This window comes from Aethina tumida, chromosome 2 (assembly GCF_024364675.1).
Source record: "Aethina tumida isolate Nest 87 chromosome 2, icAetTumi1.1, whole genome shotgun sequence".
In the NCBI taxonomy this organism is placed as follows: Eukaryota; Metazoa; Arthropoda; class Insecta; order Coleoptera; family Nitidulidae; genus Aethina; species Aethina tumida.
The window spans coordinates 27,926,343-27,951,100 of NC_065436.1; the positions used below are offsets into that span (position 1 = coordinate 27,926,343).

At 30.4% G+C, this 24,758-nt stretch overlaps 1 protein-coding gene across 8 annotated transcripts in view; it reads left to right on the plus strand.

Annotated features, from left to right (window-relative positions):
* LOC109599587 (collagen alpha-1(XVIII) chain) overlaps window positions 1-24,758 on the plus strand; it is a 233,932-nt gene that overhangs the window by 181,189 nt on the left and 27,985 nt on the right. For 3 of the 8 annotated variants that reach the window (XM_049962845.1, XM_049962848.1, XM_049962851.1), the window contains 12 exons: window positions 1,783-1,977; window positions 2,028-2,105; window positions 2,162-2,473; window positions 2,536-2,565; window positions 5,992-6,295; window positions 6,355-6,641; window positions 7,724-7,831; window positions 7,908-7,919; window positions 8,725-8,793; window positions 11,328-11,580; window positions 15,421-15,489; window positions 23,209-23,408. In XM_049962845.1, the coding sequence (XP_049818802.1) occupies window positions 1,783-1,977; window positions 2,028-2,105; window positions 2,162-2,473; window positions 2,536-2,565; window positions 5,992-6,295; window positions 6,355-6,641; window positions 7,724-7,831; window positions 7,908-7,919; window positions 8,725-8,793; window positions 11,328-11,580; window positions 15,421-15,489; window positions 23,209-23,408 (1,917 nt within the window). Of the gene's footprint in view, window positions 1-1,782; window positions 1,978-2,027; window positions 2,106-2,161; window positions 2,486-2,535; window positions 2,566-5,991; window positions 6,296-6,354; window positions 6,642-7,723; window positions 7,832-7,907; window positions 7,920-8,724; window positions 8,794-11,327; window positions 11,581-15,420; window positions 15,490-23,208; window positions 23,409-24,758 lie in introns of all 8 variants that reach the window. The other 5 variants (XM_049962849.1, XM_049962852.1, XM_049962847.1 and 2 more) reach the window with 4 other exon arrangements.

Genomic DNA, 24,758 nt, shown 5'->3' on the forward strand with positions numbered 1-24,758 from the left:
TCTGCTACAGCAGCAGATTGTTCTAGTTTGCAATTTTTTTTATGTTCTTTAATCCTACTCCCTATTGAACGCTTTGTGGTACCGATATATGTTATACTCTTCCGGAAGAGCATGGCATGCGGTATATCTCAGACGCCGTTTGAGGATCCTCTTACCTTTGACGGATCTGAAACGGTGTTGATAGGTTAAAAATAATATAGGAATTACGATTTCGGAGAAGTTCAGAGATATTAGTAAAAAATAATTGATCGTATGGAAAATGATCGTATGGAAATTGATCGTATAGAATTGATCGTATGGAAAATGATTATACGGAAATGATTGTGTGGAAATTGATCGTATGGAAAATGATTATTCGGAAATGATCGTGTGGAAACTGATCGTATGGATTTTGATCTTATGGATTTTAATCGTATGGAAAATGATCATATGGATTTTAATCGTATGGATTTTGGTCGTATGGATTTTGATCGCATGGAAAATGATCATATGGATTTTGATCGTATGGATTTTAATCGTATGGATTTTGATCGTATGGAAAATGATTATATGGATTTTAATCGTATGGATTTTGATCGTATGGGAAAGAGCTAGTCGTGGGCTCGTTCTATGCTGCAAGTGTCACTAAGATATCCAAAAAGGTACTCCGTGGAACAGAAAAAGTGGTCAAGAAAAAGAGGTCAGTTTCAAAACACTTGGACCACCTCTATGGTATATGGTATCTACTCCAATCATTATCCAAGTAAAAACAAGATGCCATCAAACACTAACTGAAGAAAGAAACACCTAGTGTGTCCACGTCTTTTAAAGCTTTTCTCTCGTAAGTTATAATTGACAAAATTCTACTAAAACATACTACAAGAAAAATACGAGATAGTCTCAGATCCTCCTAAGATAAGAGGGACCCTCAGAATATATATCTGAACCACAAACCGTTCAGTGAAGACTACGATTAAAATATGTTACACAAACGAAACTGAAAAGTAGAACAATCAGAAAAATCTGCTGTAGTTGAATTTGCACATCTAACAAGATGCAACATAAAATACCAAGAAACACATCTGTTTGCCTCAAGAAGTGGCAGACTAGAATAGTTATCCATAAATACAGAAATAATTGAAATTTCAACAAAATAAAAACAAGTGTTTAAGTAAACTTGATAAAATTTAAACACCAGAGCTCACAGACACAAAAATCATTCAGTAGCCACTCGTGCTAATAATTTCAAACAAAGTCGACCTACAAACTATATATAGTTTGCTTACTTTATTATTTATATTGATGGCACACATTAAAATTAAAATTATTTAATTAATTTAAAAATAATTTATGTTTGGCAAATTAAAAATTTACAATTTGACCCATATAAATAATCCAATCTCGACGATAACTCCAGAGTAGGGTACAACTATTCTAATCAAAAAACTTTGTACGTAACGAATCTCATATAATTCAGGGATTCGCGAGCTGTCCAGAAATATGTTACTTCACAAGCAGTAAAGCTTTACGCGCAATTAAATTTAATTTGTTTTGTCAAGTTCAGCACCATAAATTTGCCATTAAACTTTATTCAAAAATCCGTGTTCGTTCCACTGTGCTTTGCGGATGTTGCATTTAAAATGCATTTATTGGCGATAAATTATGCATTCGTTATTTTAGACAGCAACGCTCCCGCAACGTAAGTACGAACTGGACGGGAGTTTTACTGGTGCTTGGAAACGCAAACTTAACTAATAACATTTTTACGCCGCACATGAGTAATACGTTTTTGTTGTTGTTAAGGTTGTTCAAACGGACTACGATCAGAATTTCAAGGAGGGTAGCGGAACCGATGGCTTAGGGGTATTTCCGCCACCGCCGCCGCCTCCGGATGGTAAGGCTTGCCTATGTGGCACAGAGAATTGTTGCAATTATCTTTTTAATGATGTGCAAGCTGCCGGACGTCTAAGAGGAGAAAAAGGAGACAGGGGTCCTAGAGTAAGTCCTATTTATCTTAGGCACAACCTTTTTTCAACAATTATTTTCAGGGCCCACCTGGAGAATCAATCAGAGGACCGCCGGGGCCACCCGGACCTCCCGGCGTCCCTGGACCAGCCGCCCCTGAGGTAAAACCCTCTCCTGCACCAACCGCCTGAAATCTACTCAAAAGTTATTGTTCCAGGGCGTCTGCACATGCAACATAACATCCATCCTAAATTCCCTGGGAACATCCAACCTGCCCTTCTCACCGGCCCATCCGGGGGCGGACGGCAAGACTGGACCTCCGGGTCCTGCCGGAAGACCCGGAACGCCCGGAGAAAAGGGACCCATGGGTCCTAGGGGCGAGAAGGGAGAACGCGGCGAAAAGGGGGCGCAGGGACCGGAAGGACAACAGGGCAAACGGGGCGAGGACGGAAAACACGGTAATCCCGGACCACCCGGACCTCCGGGACCTCCAGGTCCTCCGGGTCCAGTCGAGTTTGAAAACGTGGACGTAAGTGATAAAGTAAGTATTTTTTTGAATGGGTGATACAGATTTGGTTTCTTTACATGCAGCCCAGCTGGAAGCCTCGCGGACCTTTCAAGGTATGTTGTCTTATTTTTTTTGAGTTGGTTTACTACGCTTAATCACGAATATTCATTTATTTTCAACTTGTTTTTATTCAACAACGTGTTAAAAGCAGATAAAGGATTAAATTTTGAAAACCGCATTAGACGAAATGAGCATTTAAGTATGGCAATTATGGATATAGTTTCAAGTGTAATTGTTACCTTATACAATTATCAGTTATAACAGGCCTCTGACACCTTTTATATACATATAAACAGAATAATTGCTCATATAATTCTCTTAGTACCCAGGAGAGTTTACTGTTCTCCAAACCATTTCACTCTTAATAAACATATTTAATTAAAGTCTTGTCTTGGATAATAATTTTGTTCTGAGAATTACATTTGTAGCAATGTGTATCTGTATTTGCTAAATTGAATTTAAAATTTTACATTTACTACATTTAATGCATAAGTTAATTTGAATTTAATCTTACGAAATGTTTATCATAAAATGTACCTCATAAAATATTACCATATTTTCATTTAAGTATAAAATTAAAATTTTCTTGTGAAATGTAAAAATTTTACCGTCAAAATTTTAATTTATATTAATACAAATAAAAGAAAATTTTTGTTTTAAAATATTTAATTAAGTTTTAAGTTTAAGAAGCTTTTATGATTGTCGAGGAAAACCATATATACAGTACTAGTCATACTTATGGCAACTTAATAAAATGTTTTAAAAATATGAGACGTACTACTTGAAATGGTTTCGAGTATACGCAAACTGTAGTGTCTATTCTTTTATTGTTGTGTTTAATAAGCAGCTATTCAATTAAATTATATTCTTTGATTTTTTATTTTTCGTTGAACGGTATTGATTCATTCGATTATTTACTTATTAAAGTTGTTTAATAATGAATTATACTCAAACTGTATCATGTGGTGCTAGAAAAATCATAATTCAACCTTCTCAAGACCGAGAGAAATAAGTAAACATTGTTAAGAATGTATGACTAAATAATTAATAAAAGAAGTAGTAGCTAGGTAAAATATTCAGCATGTTCAAAAATCTTGGAAGAATCAATAAATGAATAATTCTAATGTTAAAAAACAGTACATTCTTATCGCCAACTCAAATTAAAGCCAATCTGGAGGAAAAGAAATTAGCTGAAATTTAGTTTAAGAACTGTGTGAAGAATGTTAGTGGGTGAAGGTAGGTTTGCTAAGGGACTTCTGAAGAAAATCCTACTTTCTATTAATAATGTGAAGTTCCAATTTCTATTTGTTACAGTTTACATTTAAATTATTTGAAAATGGTGGTTTCTTCTGGTTTCTGGTGCAATCCTTCATCGTATAGGACACGGATTTATGTACAGCGAAGTATTAAATAAGAATTTTCTGCTACATACTGAATCACAAATGCAAATCAAAAATTGTGATGCATTTCTTAAAAGATCAAACCATAAATGTGGCTGAAGCAATCTCCAGTAGCAGAAAATATGTGAAGACAAATTCAATATAAAACTATAAATACAAATTTAAACAAATTCTTCACAGCAATTCAAAAGCTTTAAATTAAAGGTGCTATATTTGTATTCAGCTCTATTCAAAAAAAATATGTGTAATATTTTATAGTATAAGAAAATGTTTGTTTTTCGAACAAAGTGTAAAACAACATTAGTAAATATTATTTTAACAGTTCACATTAAATAAAATATTTATAGCCATAACATTTTATAAATTTTCTATAATAATGACCACTACAGTAAATAGTAGCCAACTACGATATATCATATGGATAATCTTGCATAATTATTCAATACCCAAGTACTAGTGAGGAGCCACATTCAAAATATTTATTTAATACTAAACAATTCCGGTCTATTTAATTCACCATATTAAAGCGAAATATTACAGCCACTGGTTTCGCAGTGGAATTGCAAATGCGGAGTTAAAATCCTCTAACGGTGTTACGACTTGCAAACTGTTAAGCGCATACAATTACTTGTACATATGCCAGCTGACCCTTTCATCGTGAACACTGCAGTCTCTCCGAAATAAAGCCGTTGTTTTGGCGAGAACGTACCTAACAACTGATTAATTAGAATAAGAACGGGCACCGTCGTAATTTTATTTGCATTTAATTTGGCCGAGACGGAACTTTGAATTTAAATTAAATATAAACAGAAACATGCAATCCTTTATGATTTAACTGAAATATTAAAGTGGCCACCACTTTGTGATGACCTAATCTTTTCTTTTTTTATTTTTGTTTGCTTCCGCTATTTTACCTTTGATGAATTTTTGTATATGCAAACAATGGGACGGAAATAAAATTTTACCTGAGAATAAAATGAATATATTTTGTCTATTGAAGTAATTCAAATGTTTTAAAAATCGTATGTAACAAAAATAATTCAATTCATCAAAATTTAATTAAATAATTTTATGAGTAGTTTAGTGTCTTTATCATATTTCGTACACAAGTGCTTATGGCTAAATCCGGATTTACGCTAAAAGATAAATAAGATATGGAAGCTAAACTGAAGTGAGGTCCATTTGTTTATCGAATTTCTCCTATCTCTTCATAGGTATATGAACCTTACAGAAACTACTAAATTTATGATAATAGTTTTCTAAAAACTACATTTTAGGGAACATCTTAAATTATCTGATCAAAAATTACTTATTATGCTTATTTCTTCATATAAGTGGTGAATTATAGTCTTGTTATATATTCGGAAATTGATCGAGTTTATGAGATGTGAGAATATAAGTAATACATTTTGTAGAATAAGAATTTTAGTTTTTAGAATGGTGTAAGTTATGGACATAATATTTAACATTTTGAGTTGCTATAATAATGACCACTATTGTATATATGTAAATTTTATTAAAATATATGTATTTATGCTCATTACCTAGAGCAAAAAATATTATTTTCAAATAATATTACTGGTAAAAAAACATATTTTTAATGTTAATGTTGTAAATTAAAATTATCCACTTCAAAAGGTATTTAAATTGATGATTTATTTATAAAGTAATATATTTTTAAATACTGTTATTCAGTAAAGCATGAAAAATGAGATAAATACAAATGTGTACAAAATATTCTTTTAATTCAATAGTATTGCTACATTATCCGCATATAACGACGTTAAGCAGCTCCGTCATTTTCCTTTCTATTCCTCTCATATCATAATGATGCGACATACCCCGATGAAACTAAATCATCCATACGCTCACAAAACTGCTATGCAACTGTCTTTTATTTGCTCTATCGTTTCATTCGGCCGACTCAAGTATAAAATAAACAGGATTAAGTGTCAGTAAACATTTATTCGCTATCGTAAACAGCCACTCGACATGAACTACGGATACGTTTTATGTCAGATCAGGCTTAAAATATACCACTTCACCCCTTCAGCCAATCGTAAAATACAACGTTTACAGGAAACCGTGTTGGGCGGCTCGATGGTGCGACCGGGCGTGCCCGGAACCAAAGGCGACCCAGGAAAACCGGGACCCTTGGGTCCAAGGGGCGAACGCGGCTTGCAGGGTCAGAAGGGCGTCAAGGGCGACTTGGGACCGAAAGGCGAACGGGGCGATCGCGGCCTGCCCGGCGAGACCGGAGCGGTCGGGCCCAAGGGCGAGATGGGGCTGCCCGGAGTGGACGGCATACCCGGCATACACGGCAAGAACGGCGAGAAGGGAGACAAAGGCGATCCCGGCAAGCCCGGTCCTCCGGGCGCACCAGGTAATCACAAAACCTTAATTCGGGTTAGGCGTGTCCACACAAGTGTTTTTTGGTTGCAGGACTGTCGTTTGCGACGGACGAATCCATGGGCATTGTTCAGGCGGTGCAAGGGCCGAAGGGCGAAGCTGGGGAACCGGGACCTCCTGGAACGAACGGCAGAGATGGAGAACCGGGTATTCCCGGCGTACCTGGTTCGATGGGGCCGAGCGGTTTGCCTGGACCCAAAGGAGAACCTGGTTTGGACGGAGCGATTGGTCCCGTTGGACCGCCGGGGGTTAAGGGAGAGCCTGGACCACCTGGTGCAGTCATTATGCCCGATGGAAACGAACAAATACTGACGATAAAGGTTTGTTTTTTTAATTTATTAAACGCTTTTAAATTCAACAATTATTATAAAAGTTCGGTGGGATTGCTAACAATAAACATTTAATTGAAATCAGGAATATGTTATAAAACTACAGGTTTGCATGTTTCACATCATTTCAAAAAGTGTATTCAAAATTCAAGCATGAATAGATCATTGTTTATATTGTTTTACTATCTAAATTAAAACGTCGAACTTTAAATATTCATTAATCGACCGACATCCCTAACAACCAATTATTTTTATAGCAAATTAAACAGTATTCACAATTTTCCTATGGCAAAAAGTTGCGTAAATCAAATTTAAATAGCTGCAAAACATATTTTCAAACGATTAAGTTATATGTTGATAATCACATGCTTAGCTGACAGAACCAGACCTATTAAACCAGATATGTGTGCATACTCTGTGTTTACAAGGAAATGGAGGTATATTCCAATGCCAATTGGACAAGAGCATTATCACTGCTGAGTAAACGTGAACTGTTTACTGGCAAACTGTCGAAATTGAACTATCAAATTACACATACAAAGTGCCGCTTTAACCGACCAATAAAGATACTGTTCCGGATATTAACAGTCAATTTTGCACTGAATCATAAAATTAAAGTATGTAAATGAGAAAGTAATTTATTTATTCCATTCCGTACTCCCAAAAGGAGTTGCCACAATGAATAAGATTATTTATTCAACACAACAATCGATAAATATCGTTCCTTATTATTATATTTTGTTGGAAAACATGTAAAGGAACATTGTGCCTTTGTTCGGTCGACAACAAATTAGAACAACAATATCATTTCTCAGCCATTCATACACGGTCATGTATGTTCGTGATTACGACTTAAAATTAATATTACAACTGAATAGTAATTTCACCGGATCGTGGAAATGACCTGAAATTGTAGGCGAAGTACTTATTGAACGTGCAACGTCGAGTTTATTTAGAATGCATTTACTGTGAAACTTTTATACCGAAACGGTTTCACCTGTAACGGTGGTAATGCGTTCATAACGTTTTAAAGGAAACTGCCATAATGGAACGAAATGTATTTTATATTGCAGGGAGACAAAGGTGATATGGGAAGGCGTGGACGCAGAGGAAAACCTGGTCCATCTGGACCACCAGGTAAACCGGGACCTCCTGGAGAAGTTGGACTTCCTGGTTGGATGGTAAGTTACTATTATTCACTCAGCCTGTTTCTATCACACTGCTAAAATTCTTTTTCTTCTTTTCTCGCCCTTCTAGAATGGACAAAAGGTACGTCTTTTTTGTCGTGTGTGCGTTTTATCATTTAACAGTAACACCAATCAATCAAACTGGCACTTGATTTAAAATCTTAATTGTACCAGTAATTAGTTGACATTAAATTGTCACGACAAAAACTAAACTCCAATATACTAAAGCTCGTTTATCAAACGAAACAGATTAATTTACCCGATTGAAACTAATGCTTTACAAATGACCATTAGATTAAAATCGGAGCATACGGATTAGGCAACACTGTGAAGATTATTTTCCGTAATAGATTAGAGCAATCCATATCAGACATTAACGATGTGATTATTATTTCTCTATTGAGCAAAGTACCATAACTCATCTGATATGTGTTTATACGAAATTGAAATTTGCATCATAATGTCAATCTAATGAATCACTAGTAAGTAAGCACAACTTCAATAGCCCAAAACTGTTTCGTCGGTGATTATGTACGCTTTTCGAAAATCAATAAATACAATTTTGACGGTGTAATTTTAGGCGGCTTATTGTGAACTCGTAGAGTACACAAAGTGAGCCATTTTCCATCACGCCCACAATATTTTTTTTTATTGCAAAAAACTAACGAATAATCTTCGAATCTAAATAGATGCAAACGAAACCTCTCCACCGCCACTTCACTTAATCCGCTTTAATCCCGGCATTTTATCTGCGTTCCGCCGGCTTTTAACGTTTTTCCACCTGCGTGCTAACAAAATTAAAGAGGACTCAAGTGCGGATTGCGAAACGGTGTATCTAAATGGTCAACGAGATATTCATCTAAAAAGAATCTTCTTTTGTGTGCTAGGGTCGGTCTGGACCTACTGGATATCCGGGACCCAAAGGCGAGAAGGGCGAACCTGGCAATTATGGAATGGTAAGTGATGCTCATGTTTCCGTTATAATTCGCAGTTGGGAGATTCAATTTATATTTTCCGTTTGCCTAACTACTTAGGACGAGATTGTCTTTTATCCACAGCTATCTGATTTCACTTTACGTAATGTCGTTTAATTGTTTGTCCGTGGCTATTATTGTGCTGCCAGAATGTAATTATCAAGGTCAAGAGTTCCAGTGTCCTGTTTTAACAACCAATTTGGACAAGTATTTCAAATGTTTCCGTTGCAGAGAAACTTCTAATGGCCGACAACAATACTGTACACAACTAAACGAATGGACGACAATTAAAGATATTTGTATCTGCCCTGATAGCTGTAATTGCAAATTGTAATACCGGGTTTAACGTTCAATTAATTGATTCGAATTTATTTGCAAGATAAGATAAAACGTCAAAAATTTTAAGGATATATATTAAAGCAGTTTGAATGCTCCTTTCACAATAACCCTATATGGCATACTTTGGTTAAGTTCACTCCAAAGAACGGAAACGATCCGGAAGTTTTTCAGGAAATGACATTTTAGATAGAGGAGACTGTCTCGACCCTGCGTGATGGTTTTATATTTTAAATATTGATAAAAATGGCAAAGGAAACTCTTCGAAAGCGTCAAATCGACAATGACTGATGCCGTTTCTGAAATTACTGTTTTTGTATGCAGTATTCGGTTACAGTGAAACATTTTAGATTATACCAATATAGAAATTGCTAACATGATGCCTTATTAATGGTTACACTTGTCTAGCTTATAAGTTTTGAAAGTAGTCTAATATTTAATCTACTTATGTATGTATAAAGTTTAGGTTGGTTAAGCGATGCATTATCAGAGGGAATATCGTAAAGTAAATCTCAATAGAAATGCATTACTTAACTATTCACGTATTTATTATTCATATAGATTAAAACATAGGAAATTCTAAGCATTTTGAATCAGTAATGAGATTAACCTAATTATTAACCAAAAAGTTCCACATTAAACAGCCTATTTATTAAAATTGAACACAAAATGCATAAATTTTGCAGTAGTGTAATAATTTAACTATTGTTTGATAATTTTAATAAATAAACTACAAATCTTAACTTAAATTTTTGTAAAACTATGGTAAATTTTATTTAAGTTCTGTAAATTTTGAGGTTTTTCTTTTTTATTCTGGTAACGCATTAATTTTTAAAATGTCCTACTTAATTTTATTCGTACGAAATGAGTTAATTATTAATTATTATAAATTTAACTATTAACCAAATATAAAAGCACTTGAACAATTATTAGTTCTATAACTATATGTTACATAACTATAAAACTATTTTCAATTTCATATATAATAATTTTTTTAGCTTTTGAATTTTTTAGTTAATAATTAAAAATTTAAATTGTTAGTATTAAGTTTTATAAAACTTAATATATAACTAACTATTAAACTATTTCTTATTTCATATATGACAAATTTTGTTCAAGTTTTAAATATATTGAATGCTTACTTAGTTTGACTTTTTTCTCATGTAGGTAATAATTAAAAATTTCAATTGTTAATACGAGTTTTTGAAAAATTGAATAAATAACTTTTTTAAAATGGAGATTTTTCTTTTTTATTCTTAAACTCATTAACTTCTAAAATATCATACTTAATTTTATTCATACAAAAATTATAATTAATTATTATTAAACAAGTAGTATTTATCTTAAGCACTTGAACAACATAAAACTATTTCCAATTTGTTGCTTTTTTCTCTAATAAAAAATTTCAAATGTTGACGGGAATTTTTTGAAAAATTTAATTTATTACTGACAAATAATCTACTTTCTTTTTCAAATATGGTACCTAATTATTAACAAAGTAGTATAATATTTATCTTGAAAATAATCTTCTTGATCGATTTTTTATTAGGAATTTAACTAGTATTTTTTTTAATTTCATATATGTTAATTTTTGTAGGTTTTATAATTTTTAGTTGATAATTAAAAATTTCAATTCTTGATATTAGTTTTTATAACATAATAAATATCTAATTATTAAACTACTTTTTATTTCAAATATGCAAAATATTATTCAAGTTGAATGCCTGACTAGTTTGACTCTTTTCTCATGTGGTTAACTTTTTATTTCAAATATGGTAAAGTTTCGTAATTTTGTTGATTTTGTTTTAAATTCTTCTCAACTTTTAAAATATCCTTCCTAATTTCATTCGACCAAAAACAATTTTATTCTTTAGAAAATATTTTAATTCACTATTCCATTTCAACTGAAAACCAACATTTTGTCGATCAAGAAGAAAATCTCTTCCTACGTATAAACCGTGATCCCTGACATTTTTCAAGCAATGCCGCAACTGTTGACAGAGTCCGTACAAACAAACTTAAGTCGCCGTGAAATATGTAACTTTGCAATTTATCCGAGATTGAATTCCCCAATGTTGACCGTGCCGGAACGGCACTCCGTCACATCCGCAATCGTTTTTCCAAAACGGCCATCCCCCGACGCCCGACGCCGTGTTTACAATGATTCCTTCCGATTCCAGAACAAAGGGGAGAAGGGCGACCGGGGCCAAGACGGAACGCCGGGCCGCGACGGCCAGCCCGGTCCGCCGGGTCCTCCTGGACCGCCGCAGGGCCGCAACGGCGACGATCCCGTCCGATTCATACCTGTGCCAGGACCACCCGGACCACCCGGACCCCCCGGACCGCCGGGCATGCCCGGACTCACGATCACGGGGCCTAAGGGCGAGCCGGGCGGCGGACACTACGGCGAGCCCACCTACAATCTCAGACCCGGTAAGTTTATGTCTGGAAAACTGTGTTTGTTTTATTGCTTTTTTTTACTTTTTGCCGGTTTGTTGTTTTATTCAATTAACCACATGTATGTCTGCTGAATGTTCCAGCCCAAACAAAACATTTCCATAAATCTCCGAACACAAAGACTTAAATACTATTAATATTTTAAAATCATGCGAAATTTTCGGTCGCAAATATAATCAAGTTTCAACTTTTTTGATCTCACAACATTTCTCTTGTATTTAAATTTTAAATTAAACCATACAAAGCGAAACTTTATTATTATAAAAAACGACTGAGGAGCAGGAACTTATTTAAACTCAATTATAAATGTAATCACGAACAGCACATTTAGTTTTCGATATATATGTGAATTTTTAGATGGAACGTGAACTTTGCACTTGACGAAATCCGGAAATTGCACACGCAAACCGGTGCACAATTTTCAGTACGATGCCTAAAAGGTTGATGTTATTCATTTTAAACCGCTGTTAAAAACTGAGAACAATAACTGAGTGTGGACATTTGTGATAACTGAAATTCATGTCAATTACTTATCACTAATTTATGACGACGAAATTATCTTTATCTATGATGAAATACAATTTTTTTATTTTAGTTTATTTACTTATTATGTCCAAATTTCATTTTTCAAAAAATGAAATTTGTGTATATAAGAAGCAGTTGAGATAGATCTAAACTGTAAAAAGCAATGAAAAATAACTAGTTGAAATTTCCTATAATTTCAGTTATGTGGATGGATATTATAAGTGTATTTGCTTCCTGAAAAAGATATTTCCAATATTATCTAAAATATCTTTGGAAGTGGATTTCAAAAGTCTTCAAATCATTACATAACTTAACAAGAATATAATTAATGAATGCTTGAACGTAATTTACTTAGGAACATTTCAGTGAGTTTTAGGAAACTATAAGATTTAGTAGAAAATTTAAATATTCGTTTGTGTGTCCTTCCATCATAACATTTTCATTTTGTATTCGATTGTACTCTATCTAAGCTTGAAATGTTGCTGAAAATCTTCATTTTTATGGGAGCTACATTCAAATAGTATTTACCTGAAAATGAAATTTCCCATATTATTAAAAAGTTCAATTGAAATGGATTTTAAAAGAGTCTTCAAATTATTACATTGCTTAACAAGAATATAATTAATGAATGTTTGAAAGCACTTCACTTAGGAGCATTTCAGAGAACTACAGATTTTTAGTAGAAAATTTAAATATTTGTTTGTGTGTCTTTCCATCATAACATTTTCATTTTGTATTCTATATGTACTTAGTATACTAAAGCTAAAGCTAAAATTCCATGAAAATTAAACTGTTTATAACTGTAGCTCAACTATTTAACTCTCAGTGAAAAACAATTATGATATACCGTTGGATGCTTAAAGTACTCATTTTTTAGCGAAGAGAAAACAGAATTTTTTTATTATGTGAATGAATGTGTATCATATTCAAATTACCCCAAAAATTCATGAAAAAAAATTGTATATATTTGATGTAAACTGCAATAATCGTTATAGAATTTTAAAATTAATAACTAATTTAAATTTTATTTATCAATTTTTTAGAATTAAGGCAATGTCATATCCAAAACCTAACCTAAAGATTTATTTATTAAATGTCGTTGTACGGAAACAAAAGGAAAAGGTCTTGTGCAAGAAACAGTAAACTGTCTTGGGTTATTTATTCGCGTGCACCATGAGGTACTTTAGGTGCAACATCTGTAGCCAAACAGTGGAATGCATTAACAGATGACGCGAAATTGGAAGGTTAACCACAATAATTCCTTCCGGTTTTTTTGTTGCCGGAAATGCAAGCACGCAACATCTGTGCAATGAATTTTGTCAAATATTTAACGATAAATACTGGATGCAATGAGTTCATATTTTTCAGAAGTATGTATAGTTTATCCAGATTTGGTTTTATCGATTTTAGCATCAAACATAGATAACGTCACACAATATTTTTTTAAAGTTTGCGAACGCTAATAAAACAAATGGAAATTTTGAATGAACAAAGTGATAATAGGGATTAACCGTAATTTAGCTGACAACTTGAATTACTTGAATGGAAACATTTCATCATTATCAAACGAACTGATAAAATCATATTAGTTCGTGGACGAGCTGGAAATTACTGATGTGTAAGTTAATAAAAACCTAAAATTATGCGGAATTATATTGAACGAAAACACCTTATACTGCATTTTTTAGAAACGGTAATGAAGGAATTAATTTCATTTTACCACTAAAGTATCATTTGTTAAATTCCTCTGTATTCTGCAGATCATTAATATCCAAATTAATATTTAACTTAGTCTGAAACAAACGTATATAAATTATTCTTGCACAAATACTGATTAATGAATATTTTTGTATACATAATAAATTATAATCTATGTTATAATTTGTCCCGTATAAAACGAAAGCTATCCAAAATAAATATTATTAATGGTAAAAAATTATCTCCGATAAAATATATTTAAATTTAACGCTGTATTTATTCAAATAATTTATTTACATATGACATCGAACGAAATTTTAAAAATACATTTACAAATAAAAACAATTCGATGCCTCTTATTTATTTATGTTTAATTGCCATTTGCTCTACTCGATTAAAGTATATAAATATAGAACTCACTTGACATTTATTTTCGTTGTTTACACAAAAAGGTATTTGTCAAAGAGAAATATTATTTGGAATCTATCAATAAAGAGATTTCACTAATAATTGAAACATGCATAATTAAACTGCCATCAAAAGTTTCCATGAAAATCAATTAAATATTATTTACATATCACTATATAAATTTTTAGTTCGTAAATATTGACATTTTAATATTTCCGATGATTATTCGGCATAAAATATTAAAAGCAAAAATAATTTAAGTCCGATTATTTCGAAACATTAACACCACGTTTTAAATAAATGGAGGGATTATCTTTGACAAACAATCGAATAAATTTTTATATCTTAAAATGCAATTTATTTTAATTGGTAATTCAACAGTAAAAATTTATTTAACAAAAACTGCCGCTTTATTTTTATCGTTTGTGTAAATTATACAAGATTTTTCTAAAATGATTGCTCAAAATTCGGTACAGTTACACAATGATCTATCTAAATCTAAATATTTTGATATTTATATAAATTTTCTTCAAGAGAGAAAAATGTCTTTCCATATTTGTGTAACCTTTGGTGTTTACGTTTTATCCTAAAAACATGCCTACCATTTTAAGTAATTTTTGCCCTATTGTTACAGTGATGTAGATTTTAAGGGATTCTTCTCTTTTTGTTAGCCATTGAATATTTTTCAATTTGTCAATTTGGAAGAAAAAAGGATTAATATTAATCTTTAGAGCTGTTTTGTTTTTTCAAACATTAATACTTAAATATCTTGAAATGGCAGTCATAATCAATATTAATCCTGAATACCTTTTTTCTTCTAAATTGTGCAAAAAATAAAAAAAAGCTTAAAAACTATTTTTAAAATTGGATTAGAAGTAGTATTTTAGGAAACTTTAGAAAAATGTTTTTTTAGATTTTCTTCTTTATATATTCAAATATTTTAGAAACGTCTTGTATATTACAGTATTTAGAGCTTCTTGTTTAAATATAAGTCGCCTGAAGTTTTATTGCTTAATAAATATATCTGAAATGGCTTTTTAAATGATTTAGAAATTTAATTTTTTAATAAATCGTATATTTTAGGTCATAAGTAAAATTGCACAAGTTAAATATATTTGTTTTATTATCACACTGTAAGACTATAACAAAATAATTGTTTTTGTATCCCTTAATTGCTGCATTAAGGAGGAAAAGGCGGATTAGAGGAGCTAAAAGCATTGCGAGAACTTAAAGACCTCAAGGATCATCACACAGGTAAAGTATTGCCAAAATTTTTATTTCTTCATATTCTTTTCTTTCAAATTCCTGTAGAATACACATCAAGCTCTGTTCCTGAATGCGATACTTCACGTACATGACGCACACACTTGTAATTTCACCGCTACATTGTTCAGCATCCATGGTGCATCAGATCAATCATATTGAATTTTGTGCCTTGCCTATCTGTTATCGCTATTTACCCAAAACACAGCTCCATCCAGTGTTGCTGTGGCAGCAGATGCAACATTAAGATGGGATTAACGTGTCGATAAACTGCTACGTGAATTCATGTTCGCGTTAACAACGGCTGAATAATTTATTTGTTATTACAAAAAAAAATCGATCAATTTGAACGGTAACATATTGCGGTGAGGTGGCGTCAAGCTGTCTCCTTAAAAATCCTAATGCGCAGTTAAACTTTACGCCGAACTTCATAAATAAAGCGCCGTCTTGACATATTTAAACCTTTATGAAGGAGAATGGAAGTGGGTCATGGTATCGCGGGTCCGGGACTATATGCAAACAACTACTTAAAATGTATCACGTTAAAAATGTTTACGTCGAACGTTAACGTAGGTAACGTGAACACCGACGAACGACGGAGTGATTCCTCGAGGCAATCGCAGCAGTAAATTTTACTGCAACATTATGATATCATTATAAAAATACACTACCGCGGCGGCTCTGTTTCACCATAAACCGAGATTAAATCGCGGCGGGAGGCGGTGTCGTATTGAACACAACCGGGCTGTTTTATACAGCCTCACGAACCGCTAATGGCGATAAAAAAGCGGTTTATTTTCGACTTCGGCATCAAATTTAAAAATGGGCAATTATTTTTTTATGTCTCCCCTATAAGTATGTTGTATTATAATTCGTTCGTGGTTTATGTGTTGTTCAGAGATGCACAATTTTAATACATCAGTTGAAATTTGGCAAATGCCAAATTATTTTAACACTAAAATATTTAGCATATCAAAGTTCTTAAGTATCGTTTAACATTAAAATAATAAATTATCATAAAAAAAGTATCATTTTTAACCCAAATTGATAGTTCAGTTAGAAAGTCAACGACGAATTTTAATTTTTTTTACGTCAAAAATAACAAATGTTTTTTTTTTAATTTATTGAATTATACCCTATTTTAATAATAATTTTAATAGAGTCTCAGCTCAATTTCAAGACATTTCGATCAATTTATGTCAAAAAAAAGTTTGATTTCTATATTTTTATATCATCTAAATCAGTTTTTGTTAAATTTGGCGAATGCACACGAAACGACCAGAGTCGAAATCTTTTGACCGCCTTTTAATTTCTTGAATTTTATCCTATGTAAAGATACTTTTGAATCTCACATCAGTTTTAAATCAGTTTATATAAAACAAAATTATTTTTTTACATCTAAATATCGATTATTATTAAATTTGGCTAAATCTTTTTAAATTCAATTATTTTACATCAAAAACAATTTTTTTTAATTTTACTCTATTTTAATACGTTTGAATCTCAATTTAAAGACTTTTCGGTCAGTTTATGTCAAACAAAAATTTAGTTTTCTATATTTGTATATTTTCTAAATATTAATTACTTTTAAATTTAACGAATGTGTTTAAAATGACCAAACTACCAAAATGATTTAAAATTTATTTTATTTTTTTTATATCAAAAACATTTTTTTTAATTTCCTGAATTTTACTCTATTTTTTACCTTAATTAAAATATTTTTCAATCTTAGATAAGTTTTAAAACATTTCGGTCAGCTTATATCAAACAAAAATTTGTTTTCTAAATTTGTATATCCGTTAAATATCAATGATTGTTAAATTGGTAAATGCACACAAAATGACCAAAGTATCGAAATTTTTTTTATAACTTATATATAAAAATAATACAGTACAAAACATTTTTTAACTTTCAAGTTTAGTCCAATTTTAATAATTATTTGAATTTGAAGGCTTTTCGAGTGTATGTTTTCATGATAAACACAGCCAAAGTATCTAGGGAACACCCAGTAAAATCGAATTAAATTAAATAAAATAATAATTTAACTTATAAATTATAAAATAACATAATTAAATATAAAAGAAGACACTCTATAATACATGTTTACTATATTAACCTCAATCAATAAATATTTCAAGGTGCTATTTTTTTAATTTAATAAACTGAAGAACAATTTATTATAATAAATATACTAATTAATTATTCTCACTTAATTTTTACTGAACTTTTTTATGCTTTTTATATAAAATTATCATAAAACTTGTTTAAACTTTTAAATTTAATTCTCTTTGTGTAATCCACATTAATAAAAAAACATCATATCTATGGATTCCAAATAATTTTAGAGGCATTTCGAACTTATATTTAATTTAGTTCTTTAAGATGGTTTTTAAAACATTTTAGGGTGCTTTTTTAATTTAATAAACCTACTTTCAATGATATTCAATGAAGATTAATTAATTAATTATTCTCACTTAGTTTTTGTATGATATTTTTAAATAGACATTAATAAATAATTTCAGTTTATTTTTGATAAATTTGTTAGATGTTTAAATGCAATAAATAAAATACATAAATTACAGAACATTTAAATACACACCCTTACATATTTACATTTTAGTGCATGTATATTTATTTTATTGTATGATATTTTAAAATAAATTTAAATAAATTAACATCAAAATACATAATACGGTATGTAATTGCATCATTATATTGCAAATCATAATATAATAATAAAATAATTAATTAATTAAAATTATTAAATGATTAATGAAACAAAAATTACTGAAACCTGAGTCTACTTGATTGGAGAAGTAATTACATATTATATTGTCATTTATTTCGTACTCAAAAGAAAGAAATTTGAAATTTTCTGAGTTGAAGGAGTAACAATACGTAATTCTTTTGTCGGGCTTCACCTTTATGTCGCTTAAACGATGTCCATATAATTACTTCCTATTAAATCCCCCAGAGCAATTCCATAAACGTTCTTCAGATAAAAAAAAAAACGAAAAGTACCTCGTAAATCCGGCCTCATAAAGAAATTTTTTAACATTCTTTAAATGTTACAACCTAATTAGAACCATGAAAAATTTCCTTTAATAAAAGTTGAACTGATTGCCTTGTCTAAGAATGTTTTATTGCCGAATAATAGTTATGAAAAATTTTACAGTGCTTGTTTAATACACGTATTAAATTCGGTTGATCGGAGCCGGAAACTATAAAATAAAGCTCCCGTGACGTGGATCTTCGAATCGAATGCTGTTTCGGCAAAAATCTCATTGAAGATTAAATCGCATGTCCGATAAAGCGTTGCACGGAATGTTGGTACCTAACTACATTCAAATACCTATAACAGTATTTATAACATATTATCCAGTTTAGCAGGATCTACTTGTCCGGAATATTTACGAAGCGTTCCATATTTCCTCAAACGTGCACCAGATGAAGACGGCGAGGGATGCTGACATGAATATATTCCCGTACACGTTCCCACATTTTTTTTCTTGTTGCACACACGTCTGTGAGAAACGGCAGTTTTTGAGTATTAGGTATCAATTAAGTAAACTCGATTGACCCAGTTCCCCGTTCTGTTTTACATATTTGTTGGGATTGTTTAGTTTCGCAGGTACGTGCCTCCCCGAACTCGTCACAACAGATTTAATCTACGGCTACGTTTCCTGAATAACCAATATCCGGTCCCATTTTGATTTTCGGCAGGTCAATGGACAGATAAGGACGACAACCTGCAATCCGATTCGAAATAATCGTGACTCGGATAAATGCAATTATTTTCGAAGTTTTACTTTTTAAAAGTTCGCTCGGGCGAGGCAAAAATAAAGAACAGACGAGCACCTGTGTATAAATTTAAAATAAATACGTGTATTGATTGATTGATTAAAAAGTGCAATTTGCGATATTGCAATTTAATCCCTATTTGCTTTAAAATGTAAGTCGTCCCATTAATTACTGTTGCGGTTTTTCAACGATTAATTAATGGCTTGGTAACTATTTTAATTTGCGCATCTTCAGCTTTTAATAAAACCACCCACCAATTATAAAACACATTGCGGATTTTATTAATAAAAATTAATATTTTGAGCAGCTGGTAATACGTATAGGTTACTTTCTCGTCCAGTATTTTGTTTTATAATCATGGAGGCAACTTCATATCAAATAAAAATTTGTTTTCTAAATTTTTATATTAAACAAAAATTCTTGTTAAATTAACACCAAAATCAATTTTTCTTTTTAATTTCTTGAATATTACCTTGATATAGTTTTTGGATGGTTTGTCATGAAAAAATTTATTTTCTAATTTTTGTCTGTTAAAATATCAGCCATTGTTAAATTTGGTGAATACGCCAAAATAATCAAATCGTCGAAATGTTTTAAAATTCAATATTTTTTTAAAATCAACTATCTTCTTTAATTTCTTGGATATTTCCTTATTTTAAGGTATTTTAGGATCCCAGCTCTATTTTAAAACATTTCAATCAATTTATGTCAAAAAAAATTGTTTTCTAAATTTTTTATCTTAATCATTGTTAAATATGGCAAATGCGACCAAAATAACCAAATTGTTGAGATGTTTAAAATTCTAATTTTTTACATCAAAATCATTCATTTTCATTTTAATTTCTTAGGTATTACCTTATTTTGAGGTACTTTTGTATATAAACTCAGTTTTAAAACATTTCATTCCTAAATTTGGCGAATGCGATCCAAATAACGAAACCTAATATTTTTGGATTTCTTGTATATTTAAATATTTTTGAATCCTAGCTCAGTTTTAAGACATTTCGACAAAATTTTCTAAATTTTTATGTGTGAAACATTATTGAATTGAATTGAATAAAACATGACCAAACTTGACCGATGTTTTAAAATTCATTTTTTGTACATCAAGATCAACTACTTTCTTTTAATTCTTCAGATTGTACCCTCTTTTAAAGTTCAACTCAACTTCAATATATTTAAATTGTTTTAGGACATACATAAACTTCATTTAGAAACAAAAAATTATATATATACATTTTACGAATAAACAACAACTCTAATAATTTTCAAATCTGTGAAATCTTATTCAAATTTGAAGGAATTTCGATTTGTTGATATTCTCTGAGATAGTTATTTTTAAAAAACTAATATATTTTTTTAATAAAGAATGAATCTATTTGAAAGGATTCTAAATTCAGAGAAATTATATTTTTATAAAAAAATTATAATTCTCATTCATTTTTCATTGAACTTATTCTCACTTGTATAAAACTTACAAATTTAGCACCACTTCGTATAATTTAATTTCTGTTTGTAAGTTGGTCATTTAAGATATTTCAACTTTAAAAAGTAAATATTTCAAGGCGGTATTTACTTTTTTTAAATTTAGAATGAATCACTTTTGAATGATGCTAAATTCTATAAAGAACTTTAATTTTATCTTTGTAAAACTTTTTTTAACTTTTAATTTCATTTAATTTACATTTCTTTCTTTTTTTTGAAAAAATCAAAATCATACCTGCTTTAGATTTTAAGTCGCCCCATTAATTATTGTAGCAGTTTTCCAACGATTAATTAATATCTTGGCAACTATTTTAATTTAAGAATCCACAGCTTTTAATAAAACCACCAACTTTAAAACCCACTGCAGATTTTATTAATAAAGATTAATATTTTGAGCATCAAGTAATACGGATAGTTTACGTACCCGACAGCAATTTTGTTTTATAAGCAGAACCTGTCACGTTAATCCGGTATCATGTGCTTTAAAAAATTATAATTCTAAAGGGCCGATTCGCTAAATTAATTAACTAGACTTTGCCTACCTGACGCAACTTACGGGAAATAAATCATTACGGTGCAAAGGCCCTTTAAGGAAATATTTGCCCAGATCCGTGTAGTAATTTAGTTTAACAAACAAATTAGTACGGCACTCGACTAATAAAGGTGTATAAAGCACCTTGGTAATTGATGATGCAATTACGAAAATTACGTTCGTTTCACCCTTTTATTTATGAACGATCATTATTTATCATTTAGCAAACGAAAAAAATTGCAACTGTATTAAGGAACACGTGTTTTCGAATTGCACAGGAAACATAAACACTGACAGTTTTAATTGGCCCCTAATCCGAGAGTTTGTACCGAAAAATGGGGTTCGTACAATTACTAGTTCTGAATTGTATGGAAGGATTTCCTCTAATTATTTTGGTCCGTATCATTCAACAAATTGTAAGCTTAAAGCATATATACGAACTATTTATATACGACCCATTGGTCATTTTTTATATATGATTTGTATAAAACTGGACGAACTAGATTCCATTTAGGTTTTTTAAATTCATGGATTCAATCTCTGAATAAAAGGTAATAAACTTCAACATGAATGATATTTAATTTTTGTTTTATAAGACAAAAATTGGTCAAAAAACTATTGTTTTTCAAAACTGTGGAATTGGGGAGACAATTTTTAAAATATGATAATATCAATAAATATTTATTATTTACTAATAAGTAAATGATATTTAGTGAATTTTATATGACATTAAAATAAAATATTCTATAAACATTACATTTTAATGTATAATGTTTCAAAATAAAATAATATTGACAAGTCGTAAATAATAAAAGAAATAAAAATCAATAAATGGGTGCAACCATCGTCTCTTCGTCCTACAGGAGGATTATAATGTTCTTCAGTTAGTGGATGGTTAAAACTTCATCGTATACCCTTGATAAAGTTTTTGTGTCAAATACCACCCACAATGAATATAATGATAATAAATGGGAAATACAAATTGGGAGACCGGAAGAATGATTAATAAAATCAACAAGATTCAACAAACGAATACCACAAATTTGGTTAGGGAATGGTTTGGAACCCCAAAAATAAGAATGATTATTGCTATATAGAATCCTCTAACTTTCAACGACATTATTACAACTCCAGAAGAACTATTCAATACGATACTTCCAAGGAATGCTGAGTGTTGTTCGATTTCTGGTTGTAGAATAGTAGGGTTCCAACGTTTCTCAGTTAGTGGATATTCTTCAACGTTTCATCAAAAGATTGGAATCAAATACAACCAACAAAGAAAATAATGAGAATAAATTTAAAATTCAAATTGTGATTTGAAGAATGACCAACAAGAAAAAATATCACTCTGGTTTAAACTCGAATTGTAGATTATATAGATTTACAATAATAACGTTTTAAATAATCTAAATTTTATTTATTAGTTAAGAAAGGTTTATTAATAATTATCATATTTAAAACTAAATTATACTTATTATCTAATATTATCCTTCATACAACTAAGCACTTTCCATTTTTGGTACTTTATCTCAAAAACGGTTAATTTTATAAAACGTTACCCCGACCAAATTTATAGAAAATTGTATGGTCTATTACGTTTTTAATAACTCTAAATGACATTTACAGTACAGGAAACGAAATACTCACTGAAAACCGGATTTCATTAACTATGAGACTTTTGAGCAAACTTATAAATTGTAAAAATAAAAATACAAGTTTATAGCTTATTAGCTTTCATTTCGGGGTTGAACTGGACTATTATACATTATTATTTGCTCACAAATTTGGTTTCTTAATTGAGCATATTACTGCAAATATGCACACTTACTAATCTAACAGCATCTATTGAGAAGTATATCGTACGTTCACGTTACATTCTTTTTTTCTTTCAGGACGCTCGACTATGAGCCCGCCTTTGGCGGCGCCCGAAGCGGAAGCGCTGAGCGCCCACATCGTCCCCGGCGCCGTCACGTTCCAGGACCGGGACGCCATGACCAAGATGTCGTCGGCTAGTCCGGTGGGAACGCTGGCCTACATTATCGAGGAAGAAGCGCTGCTCGTACGAGTCAACAGCGGATGGCAATACATCGCGGTATGGAAAAACCTTTATCACCCTTTTATATATTATTTTTTGTCCCCTTTGTGTTTCGATGACATTTGTTTTAATTCTATTCAAAAAGTTTTATTAATTTTATTGGAACTTCATCGTGTACATATTGATTTATGTTGTCGAAACAAAAGGTCACATGAAACCCGTTGCGTTTGCGGAAAATAAAAATAAATTTTAAAAATCTGAAATTACACCACTACTTGTAATGGCTCAAACTGTGCGTTTTTAAAATGAAGTTTTAATATTTAGCAACGTCGCTATTTTCTATGTTCAAACTTAACTAAAATAAACGAACCTGTTAATACATAATGAAGGAAAATGAACACAAACTTTATGAAGTTGTCGAGAAGTTTGGAACTGTTTAGCATATTTTTTAGAAATTATACCTTATTTCGAAACATAACAAGACTTTTATATCAATATTTAAAAATACTTACATTTTCAAAGCAATTTTAAACGTTATTAAATAATCTTTATTATACAAGTTGTTCATCTAACGAAAAGTGAAATTATGAAGTAAAATTGAATCAAATATCGCAGAAATATGCCATAAAATTGGTTTTCAAAATTCAAATTTGTGGAGCTGTATTCCCTTAGAATAAAGAATACACATAGAATATAATTTTAAATATTCACTAAAATAAACTATTCATGAAATTCAATATTTATAAAATATTTTTTAAATAAATACAAAAATTTTTGATATTTTATATTTAATTGAATTCATTTTCACATTTTATTACAATTTATTTATTTAAATATGGCACAATATTTTATAAAAATAGAAATGAAATTAATTTCTTTAAAAATATATGCATCAATATCTATGAAAACAAATTAATACTTTCATAAAGAACATATATACTAATTATCTAAAGAATTTTGATATAGTTATTTTTATAATTTAATATCTTATAGGAACTACGAAATACTAATTAAAATTCTCTTAAAAAATTTAATTGAATTATATAAATCTTAATATTATTTTTATTTTTAAGTTTCCAATAAATATAATAAATATAATAAATGTATTAAATATAATGAATAAAAATTCTATTTATTTAAATCTAAAACTAATAAAAAATATGAATAATATTAATTATAATTATTATTACAATATTATTTCAAGTCCTTTAATCTTCTTTTAATTGAAGTTTTGAACTGTTTAAGAAGAATAAGAGTTATCAAAAAATTCAATGATTTAACTAAAGAATTTATTTATTTAATATTATTAACAAAAAATTTAATTATTTGAACCTAAAAATAGTGTAAAAAAATATAATAATTTATTAAAATTATTACAAAATTTCAATAAACTTCTTAATAATTTAT